Genomic DNA, 12,429 nt, shown 5'->3' on the forward strand with positions numbered 1-12,429 from the left:
TTATATGTGGTGGGATTTCACTGTTTGCCTTTTGCCTGAAATACTGGATTTGGGTTTCGGGGTGTTTTTTTTTGGGGGGGGAGTTGATTTTATGTTTTTTTACTTCTTGGTAAGTATTGTCTTTTACAGGATACTTCTAATTTAAAGTAGCAGTAACCTACATTTTTTTTTCTCTCCAGCAAGATGTTGGTGTGTTTTTTCATAGATAAGACATAATTCTGTGAAACAGTATTCTAGGGTGGTTACAATTCTGACCTTTATTCCCTAACCTAAAACTCTAGGAGGAGCACATGAGTTTCTCTGCCTATTAACTTGAATCTTGATGTATATACGGTCAGCATGGATGTTTCACTTTCATCACGTCCTAATGCCTTTCTAACTTGGCACGCATTTAGCACCGTGTTCAGAGCTGTGGTTTGTGTGATGTATTGTATGTCTTAACCTTTGCAGAGCATGCCTCCGCCTCAGGTGCCCTGTGCTGTCTGTGTTGTGCCTGCAGGAAGCAGTGCCAGCAGCATGCCTGTAGACAGCAATAGCATACGTGAGGAAAAGATTGTAAGTTCTGTACCAGTTTCTGTTTCGAGGCCTGATGGTGGGCTTAGGGCCATTTGGTGGTGGGCTTAAGGCACTTATGCTACTGCAGCAGGAAAAAATAGTTGTAACGTGGATTTAACCCCTTGTCACTGATAGTAGGTAATGGTTATAACAGCTGCTTGCCTGGCTTGCAAATGCAATCTGTCGTTGGAACTAACTCAGTTGGGTTCCTGTGTTTTGTTTTTGTTTTGTTTTGGGTTTTAATATTTATACGTGATTTCTCTTGGGGAGGGCGGGGGGAGAGGGGAGGCCTTAGTTTTTACAGGTAACAGATGATCCAAGTAAAGGACGGTTTAGTGAACCATGCTGTTGTCACTCTAATATACCTTGTATATTACCTAGATTTTGTGACTATACCCCAGAGTAAATGGAATGACCCCATTTGGTGTAAGTAACCCTGCATTCAGGTGTGGGTACACTATAAAAAGCTTATAATTGCCTGATGTGGAAGTAATATGACTAAAATAAGATTGCCGCTTTTAATTAACCTGCAGCCTGTCTTCATCATAATTCAGGTGGAATTGAGGTGGAGGGCTTTTATTTTGATCTTCACCTGACAAATCCTTTTCTCACTGCTGCTTCAACAAAAGATGTATCATCATCTCTGCTGTATGATGGTTTCGGTTTTGGGGCTGTGGAATATGGCTGGAAATACTTGCTTTAATCAGAGCTTTAGATTTAAAATTCAGAACCTTCAAATTATTTCCTCTAAGTGTTACTGGCCTCTTTTCCATAAAGTGCTAGTGAGGGATTCTTCCTATTCAACAGTTATTTTCATTCCTACCATATAGCCAAGCCATTAAAAAATCTGTTCTGGATTTCTAATGCTATTTTCTAGGTTGTTAGACTAAAGAATCCTGAGTGTTCTGGTGTATATATTTGAAACTTGGCTGCTGGTTTGGGGTGGCAGCTGTTTCATTCTTGATCATGTTAATTTTCCATAAGGTAGCTGACATGCTGACTTGCACTGAGTCACTGATACAAATAGCATGAAGGTATTTGGAAGACAAAACCTTCTAGAGGGTTGAAAAAACATCCCCTGGAAAATAAATTGTTACAAAATTTTCCATAGCAACTTGAGGGCAGTTTTAATCCCTTGAGTGAAAACAAAGTCCCACCCCATACATGCCCTGAATTAACCCAGGTATTTGCTTGTGCTGCTTTCCAAAGATATGCAGGAGCTTTGGAAAAGGCTTATGGAAAAGGCAACATCCTGTCACCAGGCTTTTCCAACTAGAATGGAACTAATTCACTGAACACTGTAAACCTGCTGTAGCAAACAGGACCCTGGACGGAGCTGTTCTTTTAGTTCTCAGTTGCTTGCTCCAACCTTTGCACTGACTTCTCCCTTGCATGAACAGAGCTTTTTGTTTGTTTGTGTAGGAAGTCAGATCAAGGGAACTGATCCAACTGGTTGATGTCTAGACTATCATGGAGTTATATTTCATTTGGATCTAGCCCTCTGTCTGATCACCTTATAGACCCTTGAGTGGGTACTGGAGAGACAGGCAAGAACTAGCAGCCACTAGTGGGGAGGAGATTGAGATGGCTACTCTGCATAGCCCTGCCAGTTTATGGCATTGTGTTTACCAAATGATGGCTTCTAGGGTTTTTTATCAATTTAGGAAAGAAGCTTTTGTGGAATGTAGGCTTCCCCGGCTACCCCATGTTTTTCAGAGCTGGAGCAAGTCTTATGTTTTAACTGGGCTGGAGCATATCTGTCACACATTTGGATGAACAGTGCTCTCAGAATGAGTTCAAGGATTACACCAGGGCAGCATCACAGCTCCACATAAAACTTCAGCTCTCTGCTTCTCTCTATCTGATGCAAAGTGAAGTTTTCACATCACTAATCAGTACTGCAAATGACTGCTCCAAGGTACAGAGCCTCAGTTGTACTCCTAAAATAGGATGATTGGTGTTGCTTTAGGTGAGATGCTCACTTGCATCTTACAGCATTTAAAAGATGCCATAGAAGTAAAGCAACTAAACATACAGGAAACAAATAATATTAACTAGATTGATGTTCTGCATCTAAGTAGATGTAAGAATGATGCTGGGCCTTTTTCTCATGTTTCTCTGAGATCTGTTCTTAACTTTTCTTGAGTATTCAAAACACATCTGTTGAAAGGAGGAAAAAAAAAAACAGTTAACAAAAATATTCAGTTAGCCTGAAATAGGGCATTCAGCCTGAAATTTCAGACAGTACTTACACATGTTTGATATTGCAACTATTTCAAAACAGCATGATAATAAGGGCCTGTTCTATACAATAAATGAGTACAGTAGATTATGTTACAGTCAGATTAAATGTTTTCATATTAAGTGTATTTAAATCCTGCCTGTAATTAACATGTCCAAGGGGGGTTTGGCTAAGAAGAAACCCTCCTAGCAGGCAATGAAAATGGAAGAACCAGTGGTGCAACCACTAAAGTATTACTGATTTTCAAATTAGTAAAATAGGAATTAACATCTTGAGGTTACTTGAGAAGTATAATTTAGGGATTTTAAAACTCAGATATTTTAACTTTTAACTACATAATATCTACACAAAGCAGGTGTAGGGAAGCTACTCTGTATTCTTGCTTGTTTTGCTTCTGTTACTGCTAAAATTTGATATATAGTCTCGTCTCCTGAGTTCTTGCTGTCACCTTCTTACTGTTACCAGTTCTTAAATCTGTTTTTCATTATAGTAGTTCTGTTACGTCCCAGGGAAGTGTCTGACGTTTCCTTACCAGTTTTTGAAGGATTTTATCTTTATTTCTGCCAATAGCCTGAGCAGCACAAGGCATTTTCGTTCTTTTTTCCCCACATCTTACATCCACAGAAATTAGAAGAACCCTGAAATTGCTTTTTTTCTGGCATTTCCCAATCTGGAAACTCAAGAGAAGCTCTGAAAAGAAATATGTCTTGTTCCCACCAGGGGCGTCTTTTATGTGTCACAAGGTGGTGTCTCATCACTTATTTGCAGCATTCTTCATAACACATGTTCTAGTAAGAAGACTGGTTCTGAGTACCTTAGCTTTTGTACTTACAATGACAGAGAACCCTAAAACAACACAACTGACAATGTGGTTACTTGTTGGACTTTTCCTAAACAAGTAACCAAGGTCTGTGTGTCTGTACATCCATTTCTAAGTTACAGCCTCTTATCCAGTCTGACTCTGAACAGAGACCCCTTGTGTGTTAAGATTTCCTTTTTTTCAGTCAAATGAGGAATCTTGCAAGTTTTAAAGGAGACACAAAGAACTCTGTTATAAAATGCCATTTGATCTCAAGTGGATGTTTAACTAGTATCACCTAGAAATACTTCCTTCATGAAATATTTATTACTTTATAGTTCATATCTTAAAAAAGTGTGTATTTGATAAATTCTTAGTTTGTAATGTTTTAAAACCAATAAACTACAAGGTCCTGCATAGAGCAGAACTTATATTTGCACAAGTGAAAAGGGTAAAAGGGAAGGAGTAAGCAGGATAATTGAGAAAAGGGCCCTCAGAGATGAGGGGTATACTGCAATATGCAATGAAGATGTTTCATAATGCTTTAGTGCTTGGAAGGGTATTCTTAGTCTCAATAAAGTGGATATTGATTATTTCCTTTACTTCCAAAAGGACTGCCTGTAGATTTTAGAGGTAAATTACAAGATTTTCAATAATATAAATAATTCTCCAAAGTCTTAGGTGACATTTCATAACACTGTAACTCCTCTTCAGAGAAATAAATAATTGCAAACTAAAGCCTTTATCCAAATTCTGTATGAGAAATAACTGAAGCAGAGCTGTAAAAATTATTAAGTAAAGGATGCCAAGCCTTTATTTGAGCAAGTATTAAAATCTGAAATATGATTGGATTTGTCAGATATACTTAGACAGGCAGAGGCATCTTCTTCAGATACTGATTGGTGTGCCAACAAAAATTTAATATTACTGAAAAGCTTGAGTCAGCTTAAGAGGCTGTTCTGCATGGGTAGTATGATTGAATTGTATCTGCTATGAGCTTGAACATGGTAAGAATGAAAATGAGACTTTGTTACAGATAAGGGCCATCTGACATACAGGCAGAGGCTGGAAGGTCTGGGGCTGTTCAGCCTGAAGGAGTCCAGGGTCAGCGGCATCTTATCAATGCATAAAAACACCTGATGGGGAGGGGGCAAAGACAAGGCAGACTCTTCTCAGCAATGCTCAGTGACAGGACATGAGGCAATGGGCACAAATCAAAATACACAAGATTCCATCTGAACACAAGAAAACAGTTTGTTTGCTGGGAGGGTGGTCAAACACTGGCATGAGTTGTGCAGGAAGGTTATAGAGTCTCCATCCTTGGAGATCTCAAGACTCATCCAACAGGATACTATCCTGGACAGTCTGCTCTGGCTGACCCTGCTAGAGCAGTGGGAGATTGGACTAATTCACCTCAAGAGGTGCCTTCCAGCCTAAACAATTTTGTCATTATTCTGACATGAGCAAACTGAACAAACCTGTTTTCTTTCTGCACATATGAAGCTCTGTCGTACAAAGTTATTTGAACAGTTTTGGCTATTACGAAGTATCATAAGCATTTTCAAGAGGCTGTTTATCCTGATGTGTTGGTTCTCAGCGGTCATCTGGTTAACTATTATGATTTTCCTTTTACATTGGTGATTCATAGCAGGTGCCTGAAAGCATCAAACTACTTTAGGTACCACACAGTATTTGACATCTATGATGCAGATAAAGGAACTGAGATATAATAGGAGCTTGAATTTCTCTGAAGTACTTCAGTAGTTTTCATTTTTCTGAAAATACTATTCTTTCTAGTAGGAATTTCCTGTAAACTAACCATTTTTAATATGTATATGTGTGTATACATATATGTATGTTTATACCTGCATATATATATTTGTAAATAAACTCATCTGGATAAGAAAAAGGAAGAACTTAAAAAAGCACCTATGTGGAGTCCTGCCTGCATCATTTTATATCATGGGAGCAGCACCACCATGTTGCTGGGGTCTTTCTCAGATGCATCTTTACAGACTGAAGTCCTCAGCTTCTGATGGACTCTGTGAAAGCCACATCTGTGGGTCTGCTCACAGTGCATCCCCACTCATTATCAAAGGGAAATTCAAGGAGGTATCTCCAAATTCTACCAGGCTGATTAGTGTCACTTATTTTCCTGCAGACATGTACATGTATGCACACAAATGCTTCCTTGAAGATTCACTGTAGTATTTGATAATTTTGCCTTTATTTTCAAGCATTGTGAATGCGTTCAGATATTTAGCTTTGCTGATATCAGTTTAATAGAAACCTGGGTATTGCAGCAAAGACTGTGGCTCCCATTCATATTTATATTTATCTTGTTAGGTGGTCAAATAGCTCTACAGAATGCCTTCAGTAGGTTTAATTATTTGCAATCATGAGGGTAAAAGGTTTATCATACACGGATGAAAACATGTAAACATAACTTTCCATTTGTTGTTTTATATTTTCTGAACTATTTAGAATTTATTTTCTAAAAATTAAATAGCTCAGTGTAGACAGGATACATTCCCAGCTGCTCTTTTCAATGCTGTCTTCCATTCTTCAGTTAAAGGATATTAAAGGTATATATTTCTCCACGTTCAGAAAGAAAAAAATCAAGGAAAGTTAGCTTATTTTGAAAACCTCACTGCCATAGGTTCCTAATCCCATTCAACTCTCTGTTCTTTTGCAGGACTCTGAGGAGGAAGACAGTGAGTTGGAGGCCATTAATAAGAAACTGATAAGTCCACAAAGTTTTCAAAATTTCCGGCCTTATGTACCGGAGGAGTTTGCTGACTTCAGTATTTACAATGCTAGCCTGGAGAACAGGGAGTGGTTCTCTTCTAAATCAGACTTCATGAGTTCACGTGTTCTTGAGAAAGAGGTATCCCGCAGCCCCACCACTAGCAGTATTACTAGTGGCTACTTTTCCCACAGTGCCTCTAATGCTACCCTGTCTGACATGCTTGTTCCCTGTAGTGATAGCACAGACCAGCTAGTCAGTCACACAAAGGAGCTGGACTCTAATGATCCCGCAGGATCATTCCTTGCACATGATTTAAGATCTTCTTTGAACAAGGAATGTCAAGAGTCAGAAAAGGAGCTAGCAAAAGAAAAGTTACCAGTGTTACCACTGAAAGAAAACAGTGCCTTAACGGAGCAAGTACCACCGTCCCTCAGTGCCACTGACAGAGACTCTCAGCAGTTACCCAGAACTGGATCACTTTCAGCTCTGAGTTCCTTGGATAGCAAAAATACCTGTTGTACAATTGAATTTTCAGCACGCGAAGTAACAGTGGAGCACACAACAGACATTCTGGAAGATCACTCCTTTACAGAGTTCATGGGCGTCGAAGATGGGAAGGACTTTGACCATTCCACGGCTCCACAGTCATGTTCCCTTCTGTCCTCTAATGGAATGAGCGCCTCAGTGTCACCCCAAGGCCCTGACAAGGAGCACAGCACTTGTGTGGGCCAGCAGAGCTCTGCAGCAGCAGCAGGCGACCAGCTTGCTGGTACTGTGGAGAGCCCTTTTTGTTCTGTACTGGTAAAAGAGACTTCAGATCCTGAAACTTATCATGATACTTCCATAGACGATTTTATTACGAAGGACCACTTGGATAGTTCTGATTGTGAAGAAGGTGCTTCTGCAGATCAAGCCCAAGTCTTGCCTAGCTGGGTGGCTGTGGGTGAGCAAGTCTGTGTTGGAAGTAATAAGATGGGCACAGTGAGATACGTTGGAACGGTGGATTTTTCAGCTGGAATCTGGGTTGGAGTTGAACTAAATGTTCAGCTGGGTAAGACTAAACATGCTCTGGGTTATCTGTGCAGCTAGCATGAACAATTTTTAAAGTTGCAGTACAATCCTTCGTTCCCATTCAGTCCTGGGAAGTTTCTCCAATTTCATGAAGCTTGGTATCTGATATTCTCCACTTTCTGTTTATAGGGATATTCTAATCAATTTTTATCTGTCTTAAAGCCCTGCTCTTCTTGCTTTATGCAGAATAATATTTTTGCATGTTGTAGTAGTTCCCATTGGTACCCATCTGCTTTTACAGATCAGAGAAACAAGAAAAGCCTAAAATGGGCAGATTTTTTTTAAAAAGCAATATGCACACATGTTCATGGGCATTGCTGACAATGTGCATCACTTGTCAAATTGGTTTGCTGTCAGTGGCTTTCAGAGATTTATTTTTGTTTTCCAGTGGGGAAAGCTGAATTCCAGCATACAGGTTTTCTTTAACTTCAGTTCAGAGGGGTCAGAAAAAGTTAGTGTTCTGCAAGCGTTAAGATGATGGTTTTAGTAGTTTAGATAATAAATAATATCACTGATACCAGAAGTTTGTCTGGCAGCTAAATTTTAAGTTTTGCAAGCAATTGGTTTTGAGGACAGTTTATTCTGTAAAATGAACAAGTGCTTGACTTTTTAAACTGTTAGTTAACAAAGTAATATTTTAGAAAATGATCTTTTTGGTTACAATTCAAGCCCTCCTTTCCAAGTTTTGTTCGCCCTAGTGTATTGTGAGCATCTGGCTTCATGACTCAGCATGCACGATCTTGAGTATTTTACAGATGACCAAAGCTATTCACACTTCAGCACCTCAGTTGTATGTGCTAATGAAAGTATCAACATTTAATCCTCTGCATTTCTTTTCATTGAAGGAAAGCACGATGGAATTGTAAAAGGCAAAGAGTACTTCCACTGCAAACCACGACACGGTGTCTTTGTTCGTCCTGGGCGCCTCAGTAAAGCACCAGCTTCCACAAGGAAATGGAGTAGCACTTCACGGTGTCAGGCATCTTCCACTTCAGAGAAACGGAAAAGTTCTGTGCTTCAAGGCTCATCAGCCACTCCTAAGACAGGAGGAGACATCTTCTGCCATTCAGGAGATGCAGCGGCTTCTGCTTTTTCTAGGAAACAGGAAAACAGGAAATCTTGGATTAACTAAACTGCAGTATTTTTGCACTTACTACACGCATTACTGTGTAGAAAACTTTATGGATTTTTGAAGCTATTGTACATTTTAATCTGTCCATACGGAATGTGTATTGTCTAGAGTCCTTGACTTAATTCTCTAATTTTTTATAAATAATATATATATTATATATATATATGAATGTGTATCTATAGTTTGTCTGCCAGTGGGCAGATACGGCTGCACACTAAAATACAGTTAAAGCTGATCTGTAGATAACTGAGGTACTGGACTATTTGTTACGCAACAACTTGGGAGATATATTTTAAACAACAAAAGATATTTTATTGTGGAAAAAAACAGGATGTAAATCCCTATTTGGAAAAAAAAAAGCTACAGTTTGCTGTTCTTAATTACCAAAGAACTTGTTTTAGACTGACATATTTGCTGTTTATATCTTTCTATTGTAAATGTTTTAACTGGTAACTTGGTGCCATGTTTCTTTTAGTCACTGGGCACCGTGCAGCCTTATGTTCCGTGTTTAAGCACACTGAAATATCCAACTGCTACGTATTTTTTGTCTTCCTAGAGGCCTGCCACTGTGCTGACTTGGCATTTGATTGGAATGACTAATGATGCCTGAAGCTATATATGTCTGGCATTTCACGTGTTAACATAAGCAGCCGGGCAGTTTGACTGCAGAAACAGTATTACTGCAAGGGTGTGAGAGGACATAATTTTGGATTTTTTAGGGGGTTTTGGGTTTTTTGGGTGTGTGGGGGGGAAGTGGGGAAACAAAGAAGCAGTAAATGGATCATGACTGCAAACTTTGCACTTGTTACTTGCTGGTTATTATCAAGATGAAATAGAACCTGCTAAAGTAATTTTAATCTGTAAAGTTTATTTTAATAATGGGAATGATGGAGGGATTTATGTCTGGTGCTCATGAATTCCTAAGAAGGTTGTTCCACATGTAGATACTGTAGATGCCTGTACAAGTGTTCTGGATATTTGTAAAGTAACATGGTAAAAAATGAGTGAAGTGAATGGCCTGCTGTATCTGTTCTTTGTTCCTTAGCAAGCGAATGATTGAGATACCTGGGACCTTACTGAAAAGCTGCTGTTCTTTCTTTGATTGTTGTGTACAGTGAGCGGACTCTCGTATTTTACTATTTACTGTAAAGAACTGTAATTTATATACTGCCATACTGTATTTAATTGGTACAGACCTCCTGTGTGTTAGAATACAGACTGTTTACTTGGGATTTAAAAAAAATGTTTTGCTTGTATTTGATACAATTAGGCTTTGTGGTCAAATAGTAAGCTGTTTCTAGCTGACGGTGCTCAGATGCAAAGAACTTTGTAAAAATGCTGAAGGACGGTATGATTGGAGTGGAAGACTGGATGGTGTTAGCATGTCTTACCTCTAACTGGGTCATGCAGCATAAGAGGAGAATAGCAGCCCCTGTGGATACACATTCCTCACCTTCTGCTTTCCCTGTCCCTCACAGGAGAGGGAGCGGAGTCAGGGAACTCCTGACAGAGAATGGTGCTGTGTGGGTCAAGGGGAGGCAGGACAAGTTCCTGGAACATAGACAAGAGAGGATCATTGCTAAATGTGTAAAGGCCTCAGCTGCCTACAACAGGGTTGGCTGCTGGGAGGGTAGTGTGTCAGGGAAAGGTGGTGAAAGGAGGGGCCGTGAAGTTCAGTGCACTTGCCCTTGACATGGCTTTTGGCTCTTCTGAGACAGGATTCTTACGTGTTAATTGATTTTGGTGAAATGCATATCCTTGCAGAACATTTCATACATCTGGTATCCACATAGAGTTGCTCTCACTGCATTAATGACACTGCTGCTGGAGGAAATTACCATAATAGAAAAACATTTTATGCAGAATTATTTTATCAGGCACAAATGACTGTAGAACAGTGCCACATACCTACACTCAACACCCCACTATATTGAAGTTAATTTTAGATGTCACTTTAATCTTTTATAAAGCTTCTTAGCAAATATACATATTTGCATAATCATATTTGTTTGAGGCCACTACAAACAAATTGGAAAGTCAACATGGCCGTTTTCTTATGGCAAAGATTCGGTATTTACATCAGGTTAGCATCAGCTGAGCTGGGCTCTTCATTGTTTCAGACTTCTGAGAATACAGAATGCATGATTGATTGCTTCAGAAACACTGGGGTAATTGTGCCTCTTGGGGTATGCAATCTATATGTGCCAAAGAGACCAGAACAAGCCAACCTTGTGCCGTACCCATTTTGCATAACCTGTGCTATTGTGAGTTCTGTTGTTACTAAAAGACCTGTACTTCTGCAAACCTTGCATGTTAACATGCCCTGCCCTGGGTTAATGTAAAGTTAGAAGGAACATATTTAATGAGTGCAATGACGTAATAAGAAAATGAAAGCGTTTGGGTTGATGTGCTTTTCAAAACTCTAGTACATAAACAGAAGCACCTTTTCCTGTTAGTGTAATGTTAGACTAGGAGTTTGCTGTCTTGAACTTTGGAATCAGTGGGGTGAAAAATGTGGTGATAGTGCAACTGCAAATTGCCCTTTTTTTTTTTTAATATTAACCAGCATCAAAATACACAGCTTAATAAGCAGGGTGTCCAGTCCATACCAAGATCTCAATTAAAAAAATACCAAACCAACCCCAATCGTGATACTGAATAACCTTCAGCAGAGGCAATCCCTCATTCAACAAATCTGACCTCTTGTTTGTATCTGCACTCCGCGTAGCATTACCAGATTCTGACCATCGGGGTAGTTAGAATGCTAAGCTAGATCACGCTGGCCTTCATCTTGTTTTCCGAATTTATGACGTGCTGGTTTTCCAAGCACACTGGGGCCTTTATGGAGACTCGGCAGAGTGCTCAGAGAACAGCCAGCACGGTCCAGTTTGATCAGCAACACGCAAAGGTTCCCCCACCAAAGGCTTCCGTCGTGTTTGCGGCTGGAGGCAGAGTACGACGTGCTGGTACTAAGTAAACAATAACAAGTGCCAGGGAGCAGTGTAATGAGAGAAACATCGCCCCAAGCCCCTGGGAGCAACCTCTGGGTGTTCTCTTCCCCTGCCCTCGGGTAACTCGATCAGGTAACTCGATCTTGCCCTGTGCCAAGAGGCCGGGTGGGAGACAGGAGCTGCCCCCGGCCTACGGGGGCTGGTGGTGGACTTGAAAGAGCACATCCCACACGGTGGGACTTGCCTTTCAGCCTTTGCCACCTTTGGGTACGCGTTTTTGAGACCTGGTAATTTACGGGGAGAGGGAGGGGGGAATGTACGCAATCTCTGAAAAGGGCTACGACGATTTAAAAGGTGGTGTTGGGAAGGGCGGAGAGGAAGAGTCTGCATGAAAGCAGCAGCAGTCTTCTTTCTGCAGAAGAAAACCAAGCTACAAACAGCTTTTCTCATAAAAAAAAAGGGCGCTAAAAAACATCTTTTCTCTTAAAAAAACTGTGGAAACTGCGCGCTGTCAAAGCGCAGCACCATAGGTTTTTCATCAGTGGGCGCCCAAAACTGCGAATGCCTGAGGGCGGACCTCAAGAGGGATGACGCTGGAAAAAAAAATCCCGCTTTTTCCGACCCGTTCGCGTACAATTTAAGCTAATGCGAGGAGACGCCACCACCACCCATCCATCCCTCCTCGCCGCCTTAACACCGCTGCCCTTTCCCCTCCCCCCCTTGTGGGGAAAGGCGGAGCGGAGCCCAGGCCCGGCCCCGCCGCCGGGCGCGGGGCGGGACGTGCGGAGACGCACGGCTCGGCGTCGGTCGCCGCCGGCGAGGTGAGTGGGAGGCGGCGGGGCTCGAATCCGCAACCACGGCGCTTAGAGCGAAGGCCCGGCAACCGCGCGGGCGGACGGAGCCCCGGCGAGGGGGAGGCGGCGGAGGCGG

At 41.1% G+C, this 12,429-nt stretch overlaps 2 protein-coding genes across 9 annotated transcripts in view; both read left to right on the plus strand.

Moving 5' to 3' along the window:
- The window catches only part of KIF13A (kinesin family member 13A), a 109,004-nt gene extending 99,200 nt beyond the window's left edge, over window positions 1-9,804 (plus strand). For 3 of the 6 annotated variants that reach the window (XM_027676065.1, XM_027676067.1, XM_027676068.1), the window contains 3 exons: window positions 451-555; window positions 6,292-7,396; window positions 8,262-9,804. In XM_027676065.1, the coding sequence (XP_027531866.1) occupies window positions 451-555; window positions 6,292-7,396; window positions 8,262-8,548 (1,497 nt within the window). In that variant the 3' untranslated portion in view covers window positions 8,549-9,804. The remainder of the gene's footprint in view (window positions 1-450; window positions 556-6,291; window positions 7,397-8,261) is intronic. The other 3 variants (XM_027676066.1, XM_027676069.1, XM_027676070.1) reach the window with 1 other exon arrangement.
- Window positions 9,805-11,609: 1,805 nt separating this feature from the next.
- Window positions 11,610-12,429, plus strand: part of SIRT5 (sirtuin 5) — an 11,479-nt gene continuing 10,659 nt past the window's right edge. Inside the window, exon 1 of one of the 3 annotated variants that reach the window (XM_027676076.1) lies at window positions 11,610-11,631. The gene's annotated coding sequence lies outside the window, so the exon portion shown is untranslated. Of the gene's footprint in view, window positions 11,632-11,658; window positions 11,767-12,221; window positions 12,321-12,429 lie in introns of those variants that run through there. The other 2 variants (XM_027676075.1, XM_027676074.1) reach the window with 2 other exon arrangements.

This window comes from Neopelma chrysocephalum, unplaced genomic scaffold (genome assembly GCF_003984885.1).
Source record: "Neopelma chrysocephalum unplaced genomic scaffold, ASM398488v2 Primary Assembly neopelma1_26, whole genome shotgun sequence".
NCBI classification, from domain to species: domain Eukaryota; kingdom Metazoa; phylum Chordata; class Aves; order Passeriformes; family Pipridae; genus Neopelma; species Neopelma chrysocephalum.